This window comes from Monomorium pharaonis, chromosome 3, assembly GCF_013373865.1.
Source record: "Monomorium pharaonis isolate MP-MQ-018 chromosome 3, ASM1337386v2, whole genome shotgun sequence".
Taxonomy (NCBI): domain Eukaryota; kingdom Metazoa; phylum Arthropoda; class Insecta; order Hymenoptera; family Formicidae; genus Monomorium; species Monomorium pharaonis.
In genome coordinates, this window is record NC_050469.1 from 19767660 (window position 1) to 19793513 (window position 25854).

The following is a 25854-nucleotide window of genomic DNA, read 5'->3' on the forward strand; positions in this document are numbered from 1 at the left end:
AATTTAAATATTTGAAAATTTGGCAGTTAACTTTTTGATATGTATCGTAATAATTTACATTTGATTATTACAATTTAAAAAACAACTAATTGTTGTCCACATGTAATGAATTTTTAATGTAAATAATAATATATTCATAAAAATGTTTATTAACATTTTTTCGTATTATTTTGACAATATTTACGTGATAATGTTTCAAGAGATATTGATAAGACTTTTGTCTATAAATAATTAAGAATTTTTGTTTTTCAAAATTAGATATTAGTTCAAAGATTTTTTAAATGTTTTGTCATTTACTCATTTTTCGTAATGTTATGTTCATCTTACGTTCTTTTTTTCTTTTAACATTTTATCAACGTACAGATAATTTGATCTGATTGATATGAATATATATATATATATATATATATATATATATATATATATACATATACAGAGTGTCCCAACGCACGTGGGTCAATGCTCGTAAAAAGGTAAAAGGGATTGAGATGAACATAAAAGTCCAATATTGTCTTGGGTTAGGTCTGCAAATAATCTAATTTCTATCGTAATTGTGAACAGTAAATGATAAAAGCTTATCATACATTCACAATAGATTTTTTCCGTGTTATGGCTCGAGCGGATCGAGCTCTTTCCTCGGCGCGCTCTCATTCGCATAATTTGAAAAATTAATACCTCGATTATTGATGGACCTAACCCGAGACCTAACCCAAGACAATATTGGACTTTTATGTTCATCTCGATCCCTTTTATCTTTTTACGAGCATTGACCCATGTGCGTTGGGACACTCTGTATATATAGTTTTAAATGTAAAGTATAATTAATTTGATATATTACATCATTAACATGTCGCTACGTTAGTTTCCGGATATTGTTTTGACATAACGTGCGCGCGCGCACGTTGATGTTTTCTTCAATTAGTGCAGTCAAAATATTTAAACGTAAGAAATTTATTTAAGAAATAACAATCTAGGGAAGATGAAAGCATTTATCGCAGTTTATTTCTCTATATTATTTGTAATTCCACCTAAGTTTTTTCGTATCTAACCTTCGATACTCCTTCAAATCCTTATGTTCAATTTATATACGTACGTCTCGTATTGTCGTCGTCACGAAGCTACATTCATTAACGCAACGAAACAGTGAACCAAACAATCGCGCCGGGATGTATAAGGCCACCAATCTCGCAATTCACCGTACGGGTCTCTCCATTAAGAACAAAGAGCGCCTGGTTGGACGGGCTTACCATATATCGACCAAATATACCGCTTTGTATTATCGGTCTATTCGGATTACCCCATTTGGTGAGATGTGGTGGTGTTGCTTTTCCCACGCCCGTTATCATTTCCACTTTTCCTGAAAAGACAGGTGTGTTAGATTCTGTTTTAGTGGCACTTCGTAAAAATTCAATTTTGCAAAAAGTTTAAGGGAAAATGTAATAAAATTAAAAAAAAAATTTGAATAAAATATATATGTAAAGGGTTTTTTTAAATGTAAACAAGCAATATTTTATTAAGACAAAATATTTTAATTAACTTGGAAGATTTCTTGTTAACAAAATAGCATAACAAACAAATAACTTTAAAAGATTAAGCAGATAAAATTATATTTAAAGAATTAATTTTTAAAGAACAATTTGATAGAATTTTTATTTCAAGTTTATATATAATTAGAAAAATATATTTAAATAATATTGAATATAAACATTAATTGCATGGTTTAATGTTTAACTGTTTACCGAAATACGAAAGGGGAATCGGTAGATTATTGCTTTTCTTATAATAAGAATAGAAAAATATTTGATAAAAATAAATCTAAAATTACCAGTAGTTAAATCTAAAAAGAGAATGTCTTCTTTGTCTGTCGACGAAGCATATATGTCGTAACTATGTGTCGTTTGTGATGGATAGAAGGCAATATCGCTGATATTTAAAGTTGTTTTTACGTCAAAAGCGAATTTTAGTCCGCTTGCTGGAAAAAAAATATATACATACATATACATATATAATTGAACAATTTTTCAGTCGCTATATTTAAATTATTATTTCAAAATTAACAAATTAGAAAAGATTTCAATAATAAATAGTCTCATAAAAATAATGTTTTATTAGTCTATTAAAAAGAGTATCTTGTTCTATATTATTATAATAAAAGTGCAACAAGTGAAGTGTTATTACGTAATATCTCTTGCACTACGAGAGTGACACCAGTGTTTTGTTTGTCGAGAGTAACCAGGTATCTGGAATCAGGAGAAATCGCTGGCTTTCCCAGGATGCTTGGTTTGTGAGCGAGTACGCTATCAGTAAGATAGTCTAACAGCACTTGACCAGTAGGTCGACTAGTGATCGGATCTTTACATTCCAATATTACAAAACCATCTGGAAAGAGAATTTTATTGCGTTCAAGCTAAACGGGCGAACATAATCGAAAATTATGAAACAAAAGAAAAACTTAAAAAATATCAAAGTAATATCAAAATAAAAAGTAGATTACAAAGATCAGAGAATTCTATGCTTGTTGGTAAGCAGTTGTAGCTGGCCAAGTTCACGGTACGAGTGTATCTCATGTTGACCAGGTCGAGCTTGTACATCCCATGTTGATATGTATGTGTCACATAACCGTATTTGAATATGTGTTTTGTATCCTAGAAAATATAAAAATCTTTGTAATAAAAATAACATAACTAATCACACAATTTTGTGTAATATATATAATCGATAATATAATTCCAATTAATTGAATAAATCGTTTAATAAAAGAATTTATTTGCAATTTTAAATCTGCAAAGTTTTTTAATATTGAAAGATCAAAATAAACATACTCGTTGCTGTGGAATGTACAGTCCTTTTAGGCGATCAAATTGTGCATCAATAGGTTCCAGTTGTATGGTACGATGTTTTTTTCGTTGGGCAGCTTCCTTGATTATTTGCACGGTCTTGATGCCGACGTCTCTTTCGTTTCTCCAGTTTAACACCCACACGTAGTCAAGATTTTGTACATACCACAGATCGACTGGGTTTTTGTCTGTAGCTACTACCTGAAAAATTATATTGAAATTATTTTATGGTAATTTCGTCGATTAGTTTTTTTTTACAATAGAAGACAATACGTACATCGATTATCATCATCTGCACCTCGCTGATCACAAGCACACGGTTCTTATCCGGTTGACTAACGTATACATATCTATCAGCAACATTTATGGCACGTCCCCAAGAACACGGAACATTTTTAGGGCCGCAAACATATTCCTGAATAAAGGATACCATAATAAAAACATCGCGAGAGAAGATGACAGAAAAGAAGAAATATACATTAATTTCGCACCTGGGTACCAGGTATGATGTCTGTGGAATGAATTTCGTGTAACGCATGACACGTAGATGGTTCGTATACTAAAATACCCCACTCGTGAAAAGATAAGAATCTCCGTTCTTCATCTGTCGCAACTGTGTACAAGATTTTTCATATTAATTAAAAACATGATAAGCTAATAAATAAAATAATACTAGTTTCCTTCAACTTTTACAATTAATACTAATAATGATATATTATTGATTAATATTAATGCAAACATCAGTGAAGTTTTCTACTAAATTAAATATTTCTTTAATTAAACATATTTCTATAATGGATTACTATTATGAATCCTCATTAGAGCAAAAAAGTTGCCCTTTACTCACTCGGTGTAGGTTGCTCCTGAATCACTAAACTGCTAATGTCTCTCGTTAGTCCCCCAGCGCTGGTCGCTTCACACATGTAAGCTCCCGTGTCGGCATAATCGACCTTCCTGATTAGCAATTTGGTACCGTTCCCGATCACTTCGTACTTGTCTGGTTGATCCTCGCTCAGGGGTTTGTCATTCTTCAGCCATCGTACACGTGGAAGAGGTTCACCTATCACGTGGCACCTCATCTTCGCTGTTCCCTTTGGTCGCTTGGATTGGAACTGTGGTGTCACCCTGACTTCGGGTACAGCTAGGAATGTCATTTTTATTTCATTATTTTTAATTAACTTATACAAATTATTTTTTTAAATTGATTTCTCTCTCATTTTCACTTTTTCAACAGTATTTTATTATACTTTAACTTTATAATAATCACAAAAGAAAATGTGTCTTTATTATTTATATTTGTAAAAATTATTTATATTATTCTTGAAAATTATTTCCCTATAATCTTTTTTTTGTTAAAAAAATTCAACACAAATTTGTTAAATAATTTCTGTAGATAAAAGAATAGCTCTAGTGAATGTGGAATATTTATGATACATAAATTATTGTACATGTATTGTATAAAGTAGAATTTTGTTTGCATTTTCATGATATAAATTAATTATATAAATGGCAAATTTTTTGTTTTTCAAGCAGAATTAAAATATGTCTGATCCAAATATTAATTCAATAACTTATATTATTTTAATTAAAAAACTTACTGTAAATGGTGAGCATGTGAGTTTGCACTACATCTTCGTTGCTGAGAGCGTGACACGTGTAATTACCAGCATGTTCCAATTGCACGTTTGTTAGATAAAGACTGTCATCGTTAAGAACGCGAATCTACAAAGTATTCATAATTTTTTATTGTTAATTTGTTGTTGTTAAATTGTAATTTAATGTTAATTTTTTAAAATTATTACTTACTCAAAAGAGATAAAAAAATTGATTTTAATCCCCATTCGGAATAAAAGAAATATTTTTTATGACTATTGTAATAAAGAAAAGAGAAAAAAATACGATACTTGTTATTTAAAGAGTGATCTGGCATATAGATAATGTGACATCTAAAGGGCTAACGACAAGAGTAGAGATTGAATTATTTCATTCGAATAGAATACCTCCGCCTCGTTGAGGGTTTCCACGTCCGTGTCATAACGACGCCAGACCAAAGGCGGAGATGGTGTTCCGGTGACGTCGCACTTAATCTCAACATTGTCTCCGACTCGCGCGGATATGTGATTCACTTCGAGGGATTTATCCAACAATACCACCGATACGCCTGCACAGATCAAAACCACCCTCGCGTATATTATGTGTACGTTATACTTCGGCCAAATTGAATGGACGATCATTCGCCGTACAAACTTTGCATAATAATTCCCAGCGGTCGTTTATATATGCACGATGGCACTGTACCGGTCACGTGTGCAGTCTGACAATTTACGATGACGCTATTGTCTATGGACAATGCGTCCTGCATTGAGACCATTATAACATGGATTACCATAAGAAAATTATTCACAAATGGTTAATCACTGCGTTAAATCACTGCACTAATCGCGCCAATAAAATTGTATTTTACAAAATTATCAGATATATGATATAAACAAATTTTCGAGAATAAACAAACATTTCAGCTAAGAACATTTTAAATGAAAGAAATTACTTCAAAGGATTAAATTGATTTGAATATTATTAATGTAATTAAACGTCATCTCTTTGTTTTTGACTGGCAAACTTGTCGTAATAAATGATAAATTAATAGCAAATGGTACTTACTGTAGAGCTTACTGAAAGCCATGTAGAATTCGTTAACATTCAATCTGCCATCACCGTCGGTGTCATCGTAATTGATCATGTGGCTTAAGTTGCATCCCGCGGATAGCTCCTCCATGTTTTCTTCCTTCGCGATCTAAATGTTCGAAAGAGCTTGAGCGTATTATTCACGAGATGCTCATGCAATGGAAAAATCGTGTTACTACCGTTAAAGTAACGGCCATCAAATAAATCTCATCACAAGTACTTTTCCTTCAGTTTAGTTAACTCGGGAGAAACCGCTAATGAAGAAACATTATACGAAGAAAAGTATATTCATTGTTAAATCACCTGTACGAGCTCCTCCCGTTCCAAATTACCATCATTGTTTCTGTCGTAGTGAGAAAACATGATGCTGACCAAGTATTCCTTGCTGTGATTATCTTCGGCCATTAATCTGGCATGGCTATACAGAAGCAAATTGTCCTACGGCAAATAAATATAGAAGTAAGAGTAAATAAAATAGTATTTAGAGTCTGATTACGTTTTAATAATTTTTTAAATAAAGCTAATTGAAAAGTGTTATACAAAAAGTTTACATGAAAAAATCTCGACACCACAGCTAAATTTACATATGTGTTGAAATAAATTACAGTTTAAATTTATAAGTCACAAAAATTTAGTTTTATCTTAAAAATAGTAGTTTATTATTTTTAATATTATTTTAATATTATTCTTTTACATATTTTGAAATTATAGACATATAAGATTATTAAACTGGATAAAAAAATAGAGATGTTATTTATAGCTCAATAACAAATTCAAACTTATTTCTATTTTATATACTCCAACTTTTTGATTGAAGCTACATCTGTGAACAGAGTCAAAGAATAATAATAATAATTTAGTAAATAAAGCCATTTATTTGTAATTCAAGAAGATAGGGGAGCGTTTTTCATCAAAAAATTTTCGTTAAACTTTTCAGCGTTTTAAATCTGAAATTATTGCATCGCGGAGAGTAAAATCAATAACATACTTTCATAATCTCGTATTCTTGTGCCGAACACTCCTCAATATCGTGACCGTTCTTTCGTGGAATCGATTTGTTCGCCTGATGATGCTTCATCTTATTCTTAGCGTACTTAGCGATAGCCTTGCTTTTGGAGGGGACATGGTACGCGAAGAAATCCTTTCGTGCCTGCACGCTGTAATTACCTGGAAATGATTGAATATTCCATCATGAACTTTGAGTTTTCATATAACGACATCTTTTTTTTTTCTTGTCGTTACAACTCTTAATAAACTGGACTGCTGCGCGGCTACCATAAATTGATAGAAAACTTTCAAGTTATTATTGAGTTCATAATAAAACCAAAGTTTCGTGAGTTCGCTAAAGGATCGTGGTTTCTTTTTCCCGTAGAGTAAACAATGAATTAAAGTTAAAAGTATCGGTAAAGATTTAGGTAATCTTTATTTGATGTGTTTCATTTATACGCTGTTATATTTATAAATTTAATCTGCTGATTACTAATTAAAAATCTATATTAGCAGATACATTAGTAGATTAAAAGTCGCGATTAATTATGCAGTGTATTGATTCATATATCATAACATATCCTGCTTCTAATAAGATTTCAATTTAAATTGCATTAATAATTTATAATTGTGAAATCTGAAAATAGTTAATGGTGCATTAAATGATTTACTTTATTCACTTGCTACTAAGCTTGATTTCTGATAATTCCGGTTAAGTAATTAAGTAAAATCAAATCTAATAATCAATTAAGTTAAATAAATGGATAATTAAAATTATATAAATAGAAGTAGAGTTCAGTGTATGCCGCGAGGTCGATAAACTCCACCGGGTTCTTTTTTATTTCGTTGAAATCTAAAATACAAGAATTGATTTCAAGCTAGTGAGAAATCTTTACCCACATCGCTAATATATTAACCATGAATTTAAAAAGATTTTTATAATTAATGAGAAATAATTCAGGTATTCAGAACGGGGCTAATGATTTTTTAATATATATGACTCTTTAATGAGATCAGAAAATATATACGAAAACAGGGCCAACGTTTTCTTGCTCTGGATCTCGTTATATTCACCAAGTTAATCGATTAAAATCTCAAGATACTGTATATATATATATATATATATATATATATATATATATATACATATTGTCTCCTTTTTAAACGAGATATTTTCTCTATAGATACACGTTCCTAGCATACACGCTCATAAGCATAAGCTTCCCGTGTTACGTAAGATAGAGACGTACTGTCCGGCACGTGCTCACCATTGTTGAAGCATCTGGAGAGCCTTCGCGTGGTTAACGGCGTGCCGGCGTTGCAGGCCGCGCGGTGCATCTCGCAGTGATTGACGTATACCCTGCCATTGCTCGCACAGACCGGTCGATGTCTCCGCGCGCATCTACGAACGCAGACGCACGCGGCGACCATCTCCTCGCCGTCCGCGGAGACTTGGCACTCTCTTCCCGCGCCGCAATACTTCACCAGGCACGGGTCGTCGTCTGAAAGAGCGGAAAATATTGCATCTCCGCTATCTTGGGGCCCCCCCTCGCCCCTTCACCCCTGTCCTCGCCGCCTCCCCGCGAGATGTGTGTTGCAAATCGGGATATCGCAACCTTGGATATGCGGCCGGCGCGCGAATCTTTCCCGACAGCCGTATGTTACAGGCGCATGCGATTGATGACGGGATCTTATATGTGCGAAAGCGCGCGGAATACCTTACGCCACGAATATACGCATCCATTCACGATAAAACTGCCGATCATCCTCGGTAATGCGACCGTTCTATCTTCTTGCAATAAATCACCCTGCGCAACCCCGTTAGATCGCAACCTTAGAGAATATTGCTATAACTGCCGAATCATTTCGGGATATTTCCTCTCCTTTCCAGTGTTTAACATTTCCTTTTTGTTTTACATTACGATCTGCGAACGTCAGTTTAATATATTCATTTTATGAATTCTACATTATTCGTGTGGAGTATTCAAGACACCCCAATTTTACAAATTTGCTACGTTTATATCAGCTAAATGCTTGTTATCTGTTTTTCAATTGATCGTTACGTCATATAATCTGAATGAGGAGTAAATATTTTTAGCACATACTTTTATATTGTTTTCTTACTAAATTTATGTAAATTTTGTGCATATTTATCCGTAGTATAGTTAATTTTTTTATTACATTTTACTTTCATAATATTACATTTATCACAAATAGTTTCAGTGTTTAAAAAATTTTGAATTTATCTCTATTTAAAGAATGTATATATTAGCAATGTATTTACTTAACTGTAAATAATTGTCAATAATTAAAATACATTGAAAATTGAGATATAATGTTGAGATGTCAGAACATTCCACACGAATAATTATGTAAATAAACCATGCGAATAATGGGGTTCTGTGCTGGTATTAAATAATAGGGAACGACTTTACAATAAAGTTGCACGAGCAATATTCTGAGGATACAATTTGATATAATATAATGTAAAGTGAAAAGTTAAAAAAGAAATATATAAAAAAACTGCACAAACGACGATGCATTATAAACAAAATTCTATCACGTTTCGATTGTACTTTTTATATCGTGCTATTCTTCTTTTATTCGCGTTGCGAAGCGAAGCGAGCGTTTTCCACAGCTTCGTAGCCATGTGCGCATTTTTATACGTCATTGCGATTTTATTGATTGTAGGATTGGTACTTTACACAATTTTGGCGGTGTATCGATTGGTTTAATGACGACACGAGGTAAACGCGTATGTACGATCCCGGCGAATTGTGACCGGAGATACAGAGTTTAATTAAACTTCCCGAATGGTGCAACGACACACGAATCACTAATTGACATATACGTAGAGAGAGGATTTAGCGGTTACGCACTCTTGTGGACGTGCTGGTTCTCCGAGTCTGCGGCTTCGTCATCCGTCGAGGTCGGCGTGGTGGATGGAGGACTCTCGGTATCCGGCGATATGCCATTATTGTTTACCGTAAAATAACGATGTCTCGAGCGCTAAAAATGACAGACCGACACACATTAGATTACACACATTAGAGATACTACGTCGTGTAAGTTGCGTACAAAAGATTTCGTGAGAATAATGTAACAATGTCACGCGATAGGATAACCCTTTTAACGATTCGTAATCTCGTAGAACTGGAAGCCGGGGAATGTCTAGTTGACTACCTTTAGCAACTCTCGTCACATTCTTGATGGTTCATGAAGATTTTAAAATATTCAAAGCATCTCGTGAATTATTCGTCGCCGACAATTTGGATCGCTTCAAGTCGCCGGAAGCCGGGCCGCGCGCGCAAGGAAACGAGAAGCGGGCTCGTCGGTTTCTGGATTGAGTCCCGGTCGGAGTAATGCGCTTCGACCCTGCCGAGTACACCGACGGTCGATTTCGCTCAGGTAAATTCAGCGCAATGTCAATGTATACAACTAAATGTACACGGATTACGGCCACTATCGGGTGATGAGAGTTACGCGAGAAGACCGTTTCTTGGCGCGAAGCCAAGGAAATCTGCTGTAAGGAGAATACTCGTCTAGCGGTCATCAGCTTTCAGACCAAGGTTTATGCGAGTAATAATGTTCCTCAGTAGGAGAAAGAGAGAGAATACGGCAAGAGGATACAGCGAAAACGTGAGGGATTTGTATAATCGGGCGATAAGTTGTGTCGCGACTTGAAATTGAAACGAGCGCTGAAAAGCTTTCCAGGGGAGGAAACCTAATTTCACTCATTAATCTTCTGTCTGAACTCGTTTATATGTGAGTTTATTTCGCATGCAATCTTTAAGCGCAGCATTAATTACTCTTTTTAAACAAATTTTGCTTAATTTACCGCACCTTTGTTAAATAGAGGATTATTAAAAATAAAAAATAACAAGAAAGATAAGAAAATTAATTTAAAAAAATTACAACGATTATTTAATTTCAGTTTGAAGAAATAAATGCGAAAACATTTTGTTATAAAGTATTATTCAATTGTTGGATTGTTTTCCGATCTAAGAATAGTTTAATTTCTTATTCCTTTTATAAAGGTTAATCAAGATGATTTTCAATGGCATTTTAAAAATAATAAATATATAATTTTTGTAGAATGTGCAAACCAAAAGTTTGAAATTAAGTCATACACACAAATTGAATTTTACTTCTTTGTTCAAATCTCAATCAAATTGAATTCAATCAAATTAAAACATAACTTTTAATTAATGATATAACTGTTGATGCAATAAATTTTCATACATAGATAATAAAAAAAATTTCTATGTAAGAAAAATTTATTTATGATGTAAAATCATATTAAAAATATTTTTTTAAGATTGTCAAAATACACGTAATTCGTATTCAAATCTTTCAGATAACAATTTTTGAATAATTTAAATAGATTTAACAGCAATTTAAACTTATATCAAATTGAATGTTATTAATCTATTAATTGATTTGATTCAATTTGATTTCAATTAGTATTCAAACAGTTTACACATCTTTACAATTTTGTTTAGTAAATATAACAATAAGAGAGCAAAATAATTTTATTGTTTTTGATACATAATAATATAATAATATATATGTACGTACATACCGTGCTTACCTTGTAACGAATTAAATCAGAACCGAGTACAGGAGCAATATAGGTCGAGACGATCGAAAGCAACAGGAGATAGAAGGTTACGAGGCAGGGCTTTAGTCGCATCTGAAAAGTACATAAAAAATTATGTCAAGTTGCTGTCAGGTTTATATTTTTATATTATTTTTATTGTTTTTCAAAATAAGTAAAAATATAATATTTTACGAATATAAATTAATAAAGATATGAAAGATGATTAAATATGGTATTTGGCTACATTGATCATTTCTTTTTCGATAGATAACAACAAAATTCATATCAATTGTTTAATAAGACGGACAAAAATATTTTTATTTTATCTCCTTGAACATATTCAGGTATAAGCTTGAATATCTGTTACATAATTATATTGTATATAAATTAAATATAAAAAAAATTTATAAGTTGATTAGATTAAATTAGATTTTTCTGATAAGTTGAAATATCTATTAATAAACAAATAAAATTTTATATAAAAAATTAATATGTATGATAGTAGCTACGGATCATAAGAAGAAATTTCAGAGAATTATATTACAAGTTTTGTGTGTGTGTATGGCATTTGATAACAAACAATATTAATTACGTTCCGGGATTTCTATAGTGCATGTAACATATTCTATACAGAAACGGAACTCAGCTAACTTCAAATGGTCAGGTATTTATGTTCGTGTGCGTATGTATGCATGCATGTATGTATGTACATACATACATACAACAAATTGCTAAATATTTTTGTTTTCCTATGAATGAAGCAATTTTTACACTATGCCACGGTGGCACATCGTTTGATCAAAATCTAATTTTACTTAATATTGCGAAGAAGAATGTTATACTTTTCCGATTATCTAACCGTTCATGATATATCATCTTCTAATCCACTGAAGCTACTACACCAAATTTTCCGATATGCCGTGAAAAGAAAAGGGAGGGAAATCACGATTCTGTACGCCTGGAAATTTACAGTGCTTATTCCGGAGACGTTTACATGGTAGAGGTTGGCCCATCTTAAATCTTCCGATTAACTTCGAGCGCGTGGCTCGTCTATATTTTATACGCGGTACTCGGAACTTTACCGTTAAGAATGGCACTTGTGTACGAATTGCAAAATATTGTATGTAAGTGCATACGATTTTCATTGACAAAGGAACCTTGCTAACCCGAAAATTCTGATTTTAATGAAACTCGGCATAAATGTAGAGGGGGTAAATACCTGAATTTAGAAATTTTCTGTTTCGGTTCTAAAAACGGTTTGAAAGGATGAAAACACCCTTCAAAGATAAGACATTTTTGCCTTTTCTTGATATATCTCGTAAATTAAACAAAATATCAAAAAATGTTTTATACAAAAGTATTCTATTTATTTAAAAAAAATTTTTTTTAAAAACAATTTTTTTCAAAAACAATTAAAAAAAAAACTATTTTATAAAAAAAAATAGCATAGTTAAATACAGGTATTTATACTGTAAAACTTTTGTATAAAATATTTTTTGATATTTTGATATTTTACGATATATATTGTGTAAAAGACAAAAATGTCTCAACCTTTGAAGGGTGGTTTCATTCCTTTAAACCGTTTTTAAGTCTAAACAGAAAATTTTTTAATTTATGTATTTACTCTCTCTACATTTATGTCAAGTTTCATTAAAATCAGAATATTCGGGTTCGCGAGGTTCTCTTGTGAGATGTAAAAATACATCAACTACAATACAAAATATAGTTAGCATAGTTGAATAAGAAACACTGTTGTAATAGATACAATTTTTTTATTATCGTTGAACCATAAAATATCTTTAAATAATTTATGTATGTACTACAAGAGTTATTTGCGAAGATTTTAATATTAACGAAAATTGTATAATAATGTCTTTTAACTTGTTAATTTAATTGTATGTTATATGTTAAACATTAAATAAGTTATAATATATATTATATGATATTTTTTAAATAAGAAACAGGATATTCTTTAAAATGAGAAACAGGATGAGAAGGCGGAGAATGTTTTATCACTTTCTCGAATAGAGCAGTGGCTCTCTTAAGAAATGTATAACAGTTTCAAGTACTCATTGAAAAGTATGTATCAATTTTGTTATATTTATAACTACTTTTAAAGTATATTTTTTTCTCTTTATCGAAAAGGTGTGTCAAGCGAAAAGAAAAGAATGAAAAGAAAATATAGCTGTCATATATAGATGTCACAAATTAAAAATTTTTTTACTAATTAATTTGACTAATTAAAAATATAAAGTAATTTTTTTTAAATCACTTCAAGTTATTTAATTCTTTTTTAAGATCTACGATCTTCTCTGTTAAAAAATAATAAGTTGGGAGAACATAGATTGTTCTTAATCGTTCCGAACATTTGATTTGGTCTTATAAACACATGTAAAGCAGAAACACTATTTGCGAGCCACTGCTGTCGGTCCTTGAACGATTGCTGATGATGGAACACTGCAGTCTTTTTGGGTGGGTCATTTAGTCTGCGCCTGCTGAGCAGCTGGGTAAGAATCTAATAGAGGCTGACAATACAAGGAGGTCTCAGTTCTTCTTTGATCTCGGCTTGGTACGCATATGTGTCTCTGAACAGTTTTCAAAAACGAACACTAGCCAGACAAATCAGAAAACTAAAGTAAACTTTTCACTTTTCCTCGGACTCTAAGATTTTTGTGAATATTCTATATAATTCTTCAAAACAAGGTATTAATATCTTTATGTATAATATGTACATAACTCTTTCCAGATGTATATCCTTTATAATTTATTATTTAATTTATCTTGCTACATTACATTTCTTCATTTATCGCGTTATATAATAAGTATATATAAGTATATATAACGCGTTATATATAATATACAATAATACTGCAATACTATATTGTATTGCGGTATTATTGTAATTATTATAATCTCTCTCTCTCTCTCATCTTACATTATTTTTTAATTGTCATCAAGTAGTTTATATTATTTTTTCTTAGTATTAAAAATAAATCTTTATTTTCTCGATAATTGCTTGAAGAACTATTTGTAAATCAATTTTGAAAAATAAAACGAAGTAATTTGCCTCGAAACAACTCATATGCATCTTATTATTATTAATAAAAAATTTATGCGATTATAGTTATAAATAGTTTCTAATATTTTAATTTTTTTTTTCATCAAGAGAGAATTTCTATTTTAGTTTCCAAACTTGACGATTGTTCGGTCGCAGATCTCGGTGGAGTACTTTGCAAGGCTAATCTTCGAAGAGCGACGAATTCGTGGGAAGAATGATAGCGTACTTCTTACTCGTCGGTTGCATCGCGTCGCTTGTTGTTCACGAGGAGTCGTTTGTCTCGGCTGCGCCGTCGAGTGGATACGGCTTCCCCGAGCAGACGACGACCTCCGCCGGTCTAAACGGGGGCGCACAGGACGCGACCGCGAGCATCAATAATCCGGAATCCGCCTGCCCGTGCTTGACATCGGTCAATAGCTCGACGATCCCCGGACAATCGGACTGGATGACGCAGCACAGGCAACGTCTCGAGCAGTTTTACTCTCAAAACGTCATGTTGCACGGCATGATGTGCACATGCAACATGGCAATGCGCGGCCCCACGATGAGAGACGATTATCGTTATACGGTAGGTATCGGCGCGCATAAGATGCATACGAGGGCCGCCACGTGGAACGACGCGAGGAAGATCTGTAACGAGGAGGGTGGTCACCTTGCCATCATCAATTCTATTGCCGAGGAGCATGTGAGTCGCTTAATCCCGTTGTTAATCGTTATTGACTGCGTAACGATTAATTCTCACGATTTAAATTCTCTTCAAACAGATGTGTTTGCATGACGTGAAATATATGGAAGATATTGATGATGAATAATGATTATAAAGACATAACTATAGCCGTGCAATCTGTTGATCTTCTTTCAGATACTAGTGGAGATATTTAATCATTCCGGACCGATCAAGGGTGCGGCATATCCAAATGTGGCCTTCTTAGGTATACACGATCTTTATGCGGAAGGCGAGTGGGTCACGGTGTTGGGCGATTCATTGGCGAAAACCGGTTATACCAGGTGGAGCGACAAGTGGGGTGGACAACCCGACAACGGAGGCGGCAAACAGCACTGTGGCGCCCTAATAAAAGAGGGTAGCATGGACGATGTCGCATGCGACGTTCCATTTCCATTCCTTTGTGAACTCCCGCAGATGCGAGTTTTACAGTGAGAAGAAAAAAACGGCGGCTCGGTGCACATGTAAAAATTAAGCGTCGCATAAGGTTTATGTACTCTTGAATGCAACATCTTGTGCTGCGCTCATGGCGCGTATCATGTCTGCATTCTGCAAATATCATTCGTGAAGGATCTTTCTCAAACATATGCATGTACATATATACAAAGTTATCTTCTTTTTCCTAACGTATAATATCTTGTTGGAAATTTAAAATCTCTCTCTCTCTTTCTCTCTCTCTCTCTCTCTCTCTCTCTTTCTCTGTCATTTTCTACAATAGGTTATTCAATAAAATGTCTGGCTTACATAAATATGTCTTACACACACACACACACACAAAATACATCTTACGAATAAATGTAATGTTTCCTTGGATTTTCTTAGACTCTGAAAAGATTTGTATTTTTTTTCTATATGTGTGTGGTCTTTACACTGATACAAATATAAAAGGTAAACGGACCTTTTGATTACTTAGTCGTATTATCAATGTTAAAATTAGTGAGTCTAATTAGTTGTTTGTTTCTATACAATACAGTTGTATTCCTAAAGTTTGGACATTGCAAGTTTCCGCGTTGTAATACAACGGTACTATTACGTGTTGAGTTATGTTGCACGAGTTTACAGTAGAGTGAGAATTTTGCGTTATAATAATGCCGCAGGAGTGCAACAATTCGCAAATAATAATTAAAAATTAACAACGTGTCAGTTTGTTAAATTTTTTTTGTACCTTTGCTTTAAATTGGATCGATATCTTTATCGGAATCTCAATTTTTACGAGAGTACTTTAACCTCGCATGTTACAGCTAAAATATAACTTACGAACCTTCGCGATTTATGTTTATAGGAAATATAGCGCGCGCGTTACGTTTCGGAGAATAAAGAATTTATAGAGGCATCGATAGGAGAGTGGAGCAATGCAAGCCGATGTTACGAACGATGTAAGTCGATATTTACGGCATGGCCGTATAACCCGTGGTTTTTGATTTTGCTGAATCCTCGCTAAATTGCGCTTGAAATTGAGAAGGGCGCGGAAAATGAAGACGGAGCTAATTTTAGATGCAATGTTATACTTGTGCTGAAAATCATAGCGCTAGAGAAACCAAACGACCAGAGAAACCAGACCGAATAGCGGATGATAATTACTATCTTCCTACTACCTATATAAACTAAAATATTGAACATGGATAATTATTAACTGCAATATGCTGAAATTATTATATCGATTTATCGATACAATAGGTATGCATGAGCAGTATAATGTCTATTGTGCATTATGTGTGTTTTTATAGTGTTCCACTTAGCATTTACTTAGCATATTTACCTAGTAATTAAGAATGTAAACGTTTTTTATTTCTAAATCTTATACGATAATTTTTTATAACACACTTTGTATAAATATAAAATAAATACATTAAATAGAACATGTATAATTTTTTTATGCATATATCTATAATTTTTTGTGCATTATATTTTAGCTTTTAGAATTTAAACAATTGACACTTTATAATTAATTTTTATAAACTTTTATAAACTTTTATTACTTTTAGTACTTAGCAATCACACTTATATTATTACTTTATTGTTCATAAAAATACAGTTTTTGATAAAAAATCAACTTGTCTCAATAAGTACTAATAAGTTAAAATGAAGTCCATAGCTTCATTTTTCTCATTCATTTATGTTTTCTTTTTTCTGTTTTTCGCAAAATTTTTTATAATTTAAAGATTACAGCTAAGAGGATACAAATATTGCTTTAATATATGCTCTTTTGAAAGAACATGATTGCTCTCTTCTAATATTTTAAATTAATGTTTTGAATTATTAAATGTAATCTTACTATTCTAATAATTTTCTTTATGTCACAAGAAAGGTAAGCTATAATGATGCTTTTCTAAATGTACTTGCATATACAATATGAAATATTTTGAAACAACATTCTTGTAACATATATAAAATGACTATAAAGAAATCTTTATGTATTGAGTACAGGACGTTGTATATTAAAAGATCGATAATATAGAATATGAGATGTTTTGTTGAAATACAAAAATATTACAAAAAGTTTTCTTTATCTATAAGAAGAAAGAATCGTTTAGCAATTCTGTGGCTGTGGACAATCTGGTATTTTGGTCTACAGTATTGCGACACTGTGTTACAGTCTGGCTGATTCGGCAACTACGAATGTATAAGTCTGTTTCCATTCTTTTGCGAGTTACTAATGACTCAAGTTTCGCAGTGAAACGTCGGTTTAATGAATCTCAACGGGATTGGCCTTTCTTTCGTTAAATCCAATTTCTTGCTACATGAGAGTTCGCAGGGAAACAGCAAGTAACTTTTGAACAACTTTCTTGAGCGTTATATAATATGCTTTATGTACTATTATTGCATTAACGCTTAATAGTAAATTCTTTAATTAATATTAAATTGATTTTTTTAACAAAAAACATTGTTGACAAATTTTTTAATATAGAATTTATGTTTAAATATGGATGATCATAAAATAAATATAATAGAACGAAAAAACTAAGAGTGCGGAATTTCACTTGAAGCCTTTTTTTTATATATTCTTTATTACTGTCTTTTTTTTGAGAATCCTCTTTATTTCTATATATAATAATCATACTCTTTAATTAATTTAAATAAGTTTAACAAAATATTAACATTATAAATTAAAAAATATTATAAATTAAATAAATTTGATATTATAAAGTTCAAATTTTAATTTTTTTAATGATTAAATAAAATTTTTTGTAAATAAAAGTTTCTGATAGCAAATAAAATTGTTTACTATGCTATTTGCAAAATATAATTTATAAACTTTATATCAACTAAAACGTTTATTATATTCATATGTACGCTTTTTACTCTTTTGTAACTGTGCAAATTGCAGAAGTTTTGATTCTGAGTAAATACAGAAATATGTTTAATATCGATATGCATTCGAGATATTTAATAAGTCACTTTTTGCTGGTTTCGGACGTGTATAACGTTTGAATCTATAAATTATAATTGCAGAAAACATGACACATACCAAAAAATGAATCCTTACTGGTATATTACCAACAAAGACTGTTGTAAAATTAATGCCATGGATGAGATAAAATAACATTATTTTATATACACGAATTCATGAGTAATGTCGTCGCTTATTCTTTCGCACGACTCACATTTAATGATGTTAGAAATTGCTGTGGAAAATGTAAGCAAATATTTTTTGTACCAATATGATTTTAATATATAATTAATATTATTCCCTAGTAGCAAAATACATTGACAGTATATTGGCTAATATTAACTAAATATTGGTTATATTGGAATGCATTGGCCAATGTTTTGCCAATGTTTTCCAATGTAAGGTCAATTTTGGCCATAAAATATTGGCTCCAAATTAGAATGCAATTAATATCCAATATAACAAATTGCTTGGTTTAATATTGGCCCAATGCCGAACCAATATTAAACCAATATTTCTGCTTAGACAAGTTGGCTAAATAAGATAAAGCGTCCACTTTACAATATTGAAAATAATATAAAGACAATATTGGGAATATTGTCTTTATATTATTTTCCGATATTGCGTCAATGTTTTTTGTTACCAGGGTATTGTACATATAGAGAAAACTATTATGAAAAGTATCAATATAAATTTTGGGATGCAATAGATCCTGGATAATTTTTAAAATTTAGTACTCAAAAACCAAGTTTAGTACTATAATTTTAATTTAGTATATAAATGTTTAAATTTAATTATTATCAGCAATAGCTTTAAATAAGTTTCAATAAATTATTAGACAGCGTTAATTATTCAATAACAGTTGTTTGTTCCTTGGACCACGACATTTGACAAAGTCATTTTGAAGAAGACAATCGTCACGTTTCGCATATTGGACGAGGATTGGATATCTCTGTCGCCAAACCGGCAAGATTATCGTCCTTATCAAGGTTCCAATTATGAGAACGAAAAATTTTACGGTGGCATATCCGTTGTCTTCTCCGTGCCGACAGATTTCTTTAAAAAAGAAGCAAGTGGCGTCGATGTTCAGTTTTATGTTCGGAAGGAAGTGTGCAAGTATTTTAAGACGGCCTCACGCCAAAAAACTGGCTTCGCCGCTGTGCCGGTCGATAATCTGTTGAACAGCATCGCCAAACAGGTCCGCGAGCGGAACGAATTGGCAGAACATTTGTCGGACTTCTATAAACGGCAGATTATTTCGAGGTGATAACGCTGAAAACCGAGGAATCGCTGATATTGTTCAGGGAGGAAACTTTCTATCTCGTCGAAAACTTTCCAAACCTATTATCCGATCGCATTTGTCCCGCATTTGGGAAATATTGGAAATTGATTGTCGAAAAAGAGCTAACGTTACAAATGTGTTACTACCTAGTATTTCGTTATGTCAGCGTTATAAGAATTACTTTTGTCAATAATATAAAATGTATGATTATCATATATTAGAGTGTTAGGCATTTTGAAAAAAGAAATGTGATCGACCGGGAAATCCGTAAAAAAAGCTGTGCACTTTCTTTGAAGTATTTTTCTTTTCCTTTCAAGGGAAGTACGCTTAGTGAAGGACGTCCTGTGGTATAATTCTAGAGGCTTAATAATATTGTGACTATGCTATTTAAGGTCTATGATGGGAACGTACACTTTGTTGGACGAGAACTTCCGGAATACCGCTGCCACGATTTCGCTCTACATTCGGATCAGTTATCTCGGCAAATGTCTCATAACAGAGATCACGCGAGTCAAAAGTATACGTGAAGCGTTTTACATTCGCGGAGACGCGGACGAGAAACAGCCGTATATCTCTCGGCAAATGATATCGAAGGAGCTTCAAAGCGGTCACTGGGATGACGATGCTTTGCCTCCTGTTCCTCACGATCGTTTAATATGCCGCTGTGAGGAGCTCGTTAAAAAGGAGGCCGCGGATTTAACCAGTAATGAAGTCAATCGCTTTTGACAAGATACTATTATAAAATCTATATATTTCGAAAAACATGAGAAGATATCTTGCTTACAACGTAAAACTCTCTTTTAACTAAAGTACTGTTTTAAATAAAGCAGTAATATTACCTCAACAGCTGGAATAGAGCCTTTTTACAAGACGTATGTTTACACAAAACAGAGAGTAAAAGTCTGTTTTTTATAATAAGTTCCTTTAAAATAAGTGATTCATTATTCTGGTGGGTTTCATACATCTTCATAAAATAATCTAGAAAATAAGCTAGGTAGATTATACCTAAGACTAAACGACGTGATTGCAAACAAATTCATAGATCGATACGTAACTGTTGTCGGTGATAAGAGAAGTTGCTACAGCTGTCGCTGCAATTGCCACGATTGCTGTAGCAGATGTCACTGTTACAATAAAAACAACTACTATTGACGGATTTGCAAATTTTACTTATCTGCAGATTTTTATTACAGAAATTACTGCGACTACGGCCGCAATTAAAAAAAGAAAAGCAAGAAAACGAAAACCTGTTGATGCAGTTGTAGACTCTACTGATATTTCCATTGCAAAAGATGCTGCAAAGAAAAGAGAAGCACCTACTGATTATGGGGAATTAGACGGTAGAACAAATGCAGACGCAGATGTGGACACAAATGCATATGTGAGAACTATGAGACCAATAATGAGACCAACAATGGAGACCAATAATGATGTAATTCATGACGAACAAGCCGATATTCGTAGAAAGGATCCTATGTATTATTCAATTAAAGGTAAATATAATTTAAGAAGTTAAGCCGTTTTGAAAATTTTTATCTTATTTTAAGTAAAAATCTTTTCTCTGTTAAAGTTTTGTCACAAATATTTCTAATAAAAACTATTGTGCAAAAAAAAAACAAAACAAAATGTTTATCTAATTTTATCTTAAATCATGGTATTGTTGAATAATTCTCATACAGATACATAAAAAAAATATGGGATTTCCTTTCCATAGATGTCAAGTCAGATGCTGCTGCAACAGCGAAAACGAAAGAACACGCGATAAAGGACAATGGAGAAAAGGCTTTCAAGAAAGCGTTCTTCGCGTCAAGCAAATCGAACCGCGGAAGAATCACGGCGACAATCGGTATCACGGAAAGAGAGAAGAGAATTCCTTCTCCTGCTCCGTCGCCACTTTCCTCGCATCTGCAAACAAATCCTTTGTGCTGTCAATTGCAACCACATCTAACTTGTTTCACCGATTGCTTCGACATTTCACCCCGTTATTGTTATTACACAGCTTGTCCTCTTCAATGCCTTCATAGTGCATAAAAACGAGTTCACGAAATACCATGGAGTCTCTTCATTTACAACAACGTTATTACAACAAGTTAATCGTTAGTGCTGGTTAGATAGTTAGCAAAATAAATATAAATTGAAATATAAATATAAATTGATTCTTTTTTACATTTGTATATCATTGATTTGATCATTTAATATTATGTTTCTTTTTTATTTTTGTGTTCTTTTTATTTAAAAAAAGTTTAATGGCTTCTTCTTATTTGATTAGTAATTGCTGATTTGTTTGATTAGTTTAATATGATTAATAATATTACTCTCTTGGTATCTTTCTCAAATACGAATTTTCCTACCACAAATTTGAAATATATAATGTAGAATCCAATATGCTCTAATCTTTAATCGTCAAATCATAGATGCTAAAGTAATCGGTCAGCAAATTGACCGACTTTCTTTAATTATTTTCTTAAATGTTTTGTCATATAATGCAATACTGCTTGCAATAATTTTCCCACCTGCGTACTTGAAAGATATATGCAATCGTGAGATTTCAATTAAATCGTTTGTTTTTATAACATTTTGCAAAGCATTTAAAGGCAAAATCCGTTATTAATATCCATTTCGAACATTTTACTGTAATTTATTATCAAGCAAAGTGTAAAGGAAATTATTAAGGTTAGTTACATTAATAACTATATATAACAATTATTATTGCAATTAAGAATATATTAACTTTTTATTTTTCTTGATAATAAATTTAAATTTTTAAAATTTATTTTTAATATTATAATCATTAATGTAAACTTTTAATGGTAACTAACAAATAAACGCATTATGTAAGAAAAACTTATAATAGTTAATTTTACATATAAGGTAATTATTTTATTTTTCATTATCCATTTATAATTATCGGGTACGCTAAATTTAAAATGTTTCCAAGTAAACTAATTTGATCATCATTTTTGCGAACAATTGTAAAATTTCAAATTTTTTAAATTCCTATGTTATACACAACAATTATAATTTATGAAGTGAAAGTCTGTCTTTTTATTATTATAGCTTTTTTAATGCATGCGCGTAACTATTTATTATTAAATACATAAAAGTAAACGGTGCATGCAAAAGATGCTTTAGATACTGAAAATAATGACGTGATGTGTCTAAGGATAATAAAATTAATTTTATGCAATTAATAATAAGTACATATTGCGTTTTGAGCAATCGGGATTATTTTTACATTGTTCTTGAATTCCATCTAAATCTGTATTTATTTTTAAATCACAAGTAGCAAAAATTTATAAATCTTGAAACATACTTTAATTAGATATTGAATGCGGAAATAATTTCTTGGTAACTATTTTATACTGCCATATCGTATATTCTTATTTTTATGGAATCATAATAAGTGCTGAAAAAATTTTTAACAAAATTATAACGAAGTTCGCTTTTTACCTTTTTATCCTTGTTTTACGTTTAATAAACAATAAAAATGGAATGACGAAATAGCGTATTAACATCTTTATAAGTGCTTCCTGAATACTGGCCATTATCATTAAGAATGCCAGTATTGAATATTAAATATTGTTACATAAGAAACTTTAATGCATTTCTCAATATAAAAAAGTAATGTCATTCAATTGTCATATCAGTATTTATAATAATCAAGATTTCTATAAAAGAAATATTAATATTAACAAAATTTATAATATTGATATCAATTTTTTTCAATGAAAAATTAAGCATTTTTATCTAAGCTGTAATAAATACAAGACAAGGATAATAATTAAATAAGCAATAAAAGATTAGTTAGATTGAAACTTATACTTATTTTCAATTAAGTGAAATCCACAAAAAATCCACACCAAAGCATCTGCTTTCTCTTCCGATATATTGATTTACTAGGACATATTCAGAATATGTATAATAGATAATAAGGGGCACTATATATATTTAATATATTCATATTAAAGAATTGAAACATATCTTTAAAACAAAATCAATATACGTTATTTTGAGTGAATATCATTGAATCGGTAAGTAATATAGAAAAACTGTAAACAAAAGTTTTATGGGTTTATATGTATAATGTGCTTAAGTCTAAAAAATGTCACTTTAAAAAATTTTTCTAAAATTATTATATTATGTTAAAGTGATTAAAATAATACAGTCTACTAAAATAAGAAGCGAGAAAATCTCATGTCTTAAACATGATACTTCATATATCAAACTGTGAAAGTTCTACATTTAATTACGCTTGACAGGAAAGTGCTTTAAGATCTCTCTTTTCTCAGATGAACGGAAACTGCTTCATTGCACACTGTATACATTGCACATTTCTATACATCTATTCTATATTATATCAGCAATAATTATGCTGTGCAAATATATAAAATAACTTTACTAATGTACATTGAAACTAATAATAAAAAATACAAGATATCTCATTTAACACGACCATCTTTTTCAACTTTATAGAGTAAGGTCGAATCATAAATATGTTTAGACAAAAGTTGTATGGTTTCTCTCTCTCTCTCTCTCTCTCTCTCTCTCTCTCTCTCTCTCTCTCTCTCTCTCTCTGAAGAGGAAGATATAATGGTACAACATCAAAAATTGACTTTTTTAGATCACAAAAGGTTCATCGCCATTTTTCAAAAATATAATTTTATGATTTTTTAATGTTATATTCTTCTAGTTATCTGCACATAAAAATATTATAGCAGAGTTACTGAAAAATTCAATAGTTTACAAATTTATTTTATTTTTTATGTCAAAATATGCCAGACATTAAAATATAAAATCTAAACTATTAATTTGTCGATAACTGTATTTTTATATCTATAAAATAATTTTTGTATCTATAAAATAGATTAACACTTTATATAAAAAATTATATAAATATAATTTTATTATAAAATAGAAATATTTATGCAATCGTAAGAAATCAATTTTTTTGAAAATTGATCAGTATGAGAGAAGAGAAGAAGAGAGAGGGAGAGGGAGGCGGGGGAGAGAGGGGGGAGAGGTGGAGGGAGCGGAGGCAGTACGCGAGGCGGCGCCGGGCCGGCTCTCGAAGCGCGCGTTTGTTCTTTCCGGCTCTTAGAGTGGGGTCGCTCTCGCGCTCCCCTCTCGGAGAGAGGCGGAAGAGACCATCCAACTCATCTAATATATTTTTATTAACCCTATAATGCATAAGCTGTCACGTTTTAGGTATGACACTCTGTATATTTTTTTACAAACTAAACTTTTAAATTATTATAAATGTCAAAATATAAAAAATATAAAAAATATTATGTTTAAGTTGTTTTTGGAGATGTTTAATAAAAATAAATATATGTATTTAATAAAAAATTTTTAATATAATAGTTCGAATATTATATATATATTGCAAATGTACTAATATTTATTTATTAACAATTCTCTTACCTACTAATAATGTTTAATCGCAGCATTGAGCTCTTAACAAATTGATAAGGTGCTAAAAAATCATATAATTTAAAAGTAGGATTGTATAATTTTAGAATTAAAAATATTTTTCTCTGCAAAATTCTTTTTACCGCAAATCAATAAAATAAAATTTCATTATTACTGTAATTTCTTTATAAGAATAATAATTTTTTTATAGATTTTTATTTTACATATAGTGGCATCGCATTGTTATATAGTGTAAACACTGTCATATACCGGCGCTAGAAACAGAGAGATATTTGTGAAAATTAAGAAAGAATCGGAGAACACAGCGAAAGGTTCCGGTTAATGGATACGATGTGTATTTGGTTGTAAGAACGTCGCGAATCAAAACGCGCGTTTCTCCTTCCACCATAGGCTTTAGTTGCTTTAAATACGTCAGCGTTATGAATCTCTTTACAAACGCAGTGTAATGTTCCAAGGATCCTATTGATCGTCAGAAAGAAACAGTATACGATATATGCGCCGGTAGTACATTATTTCTGTACTTTATTTGACAATTTCATAGGACATTTGGACATTCAATCTAAGTAAGTAAATTAAATGTAATAATTGCCATTAATCGCAAACTTTTTTATCGGGTTGTAAGTTTTGAAGTATGTAACAAAATTTGTTTCTTCCTGTTGGGATTTTTTATATATTTACAGGATTAAGAAGTAATGTGTTATTGTTTGTAATGCTATTATTGTTACAATTATTTTTCTTTGGTGGGATTATAAAGAGGTGTTAGATTTTTATAATTAAAGATTTTTTTCGTAACAATAACAAATTTAACAGTTATTTTTATTTTTATAATTTTTAACATGTTAAATTTTGTGACATAATTG

At 31.4% G+C, this 25854-nt stretch overlaps 3 protein-coding genes across 13 annotated transcripts in view; 2 read left to right on the plus strand and 1 right to left on the minus strand.

Annotated features, from left to right (window-relative positions):
* Positions 1 to 866: 866 nt before the first annotated feature.
* The window catches only part of LOC105839370 (follistatin-related protein 5), a 39808-nt gene continuing 14820 nt past the window's right edge, over positions 867 to 25854 (minus strand). For 6 of the 8 annotated variants that reach the window (XM_036284817.1, XM_036284816.1, XM_028192754.2 and 3 more), the window contains 16 exons: positions 11092 to 11202; positions 9389 to 9518; positions 7778 to 8011; positions 6511 to 6689; positions 5826 to 5960; positions 5499 to 5631; positions 4838 to 4998; positions 4436 to 4559; positions 3685 to 3978; positions 3329 to 3450; positions 3115 to 3252; positions 2823 to 3038; positions 2495 to 2645; positions 2179 to 2379; positions 1826 to 1972; positions 867 to 1357 (listed from right to left, as the gene is read on the minus strand). In XM_036284817.1, the coding sequence (XP_036140710.1) occupies positions 1128 to 1357; positions 1826 to 1972; positions 2179 to 2379; positions 2495 to 2645; positions 2823 to 3038; positions 3115 to 3252; positions 3329 to 3450; positions 3685 to 3978; positions 4436 to 4559; positions 4838 to 4998; positions 5499 to 5631; positions 5826 to 5960; positions 6511 to 6689; positions 7778 to 8011; positions 9389 to 9518; positions 11092 to 11202 (2706 nt within the window). In that variant the 3' untranslated portion in view covers positions 867 to 1127. The remainder of the gene's footprint in view (positions 1358 to 1825; positions 1973 to 2178; positions 2380 to 2494; positions 2646 to 2822; positions 3039 to 3114; positions 3253 to 3328; positions 3451 to 3684; positions 3979 to 4435; positions 4560 to 4837; positions 4999 to 5498; positions 5632 to 5825; positions 5961 to 6510; positions 6690 to 7777; positions 8012 to 9388; positions 9519 to 11091; positions 11203 to 25854) is intronic. The other 2 variants (XM_028192756.2, XM_028192755.2) reach the window with 1 other exon arrangement.
* On the plus strand, positions 13367 to 16750 carry LOC105839371 (hemolymph lipopolysaccharide-binding protein). 3 transcript variants are annotated; one of them, XM_012685644.3, is made up of 3 exons: positions 13367 to 13812; positions 14294 to 14852; positions 15030 to 16750. In XM_012685644.3, the coding sequence occupies exons 2-3, from the start codon at positions 14382 to 14384 to the stop codon at positions 15324 to 15326; spliced, it is 768 nt and encodes a 255-aa protein (XP_012541098.1). In that variant the 5' UTR covers positions 13367 to 13812; positions 14294 to 14381; the 3' UTR covers positions 15327 to 16750. The 3 variants fall into 3 exon arrangements, with proteins under 3 accessions (XP_012541098.1, XP_036140711.1, XP_028048558.1); XM_036284818.1 differs by having other exon boundaries at positions 14324 to 14852; XM_028192757.2 differs by lacking the exon at positions 13367 to 13812 and having other exon boundaries at positions 13819 to 14852.
* On the plus strand, positions 18076 to 23243 carry LOC105839369. 2 transcript variants are annotated; one of them, XM_036284821.1, is made up of 3 exons: positions 18450 to 18528; positions 20758 to 21057; positions 21279 to 23243. In XM_036284821.1, exons 2-3 carry the CDS (start codon positions 20955 to 20957, stop codon positions 21593 to 21595), a joined length of 420 nt encoding a protein of 139 aa, XP_036140714.1. In that variant the 5' UTR covers positions 18450 to 18528; positions 20758 to 20954; the 3' UTR covers positions 21596 to 23243. The 2 variants fall into 2 exon arrangements, with proteins under 2 accessions (XP_036140713.1, XP_036140714.1); XM_036284820.1 differs by lacking the exon at positions 21279 to 23243 and having other exon boundaries at positions 18076 to 18528; positions 19145 to 21133.

Excerpts from the sequence above, each read along its gene's own strand:
- LOC105839371 (XM_012685644.3), top strand. The coding sequence starts at position 14,382 with ATGATAGCGTACTTCTTACTCGTCGGTTGCATCGCGTCGCTTGTTGTT. Across the intron at positions 14,853-15,029 it reads ATTCTATTGCCGAGGAGCAT|ATACTAGTGGAGATATTTAA; the intron begins GTGAGTCGCTTA and ends ATCTTCTTTCAG.
- LOC105839369 (XM_036284820.1), top strand. The coding sequence starts at position 18,466 with ATGTCGTCGCTTATTCTTTCGCACGACTCACATTTAATGATGTTAGAA. Across the intron at positions 18,529-19,144 it reads TAGAAATTGCTGTGGAAAAT|TTGTTTGTTCCTTGGACCAC; the intron begins GTAAGCAAATAT and ends ATTCAATAACAG.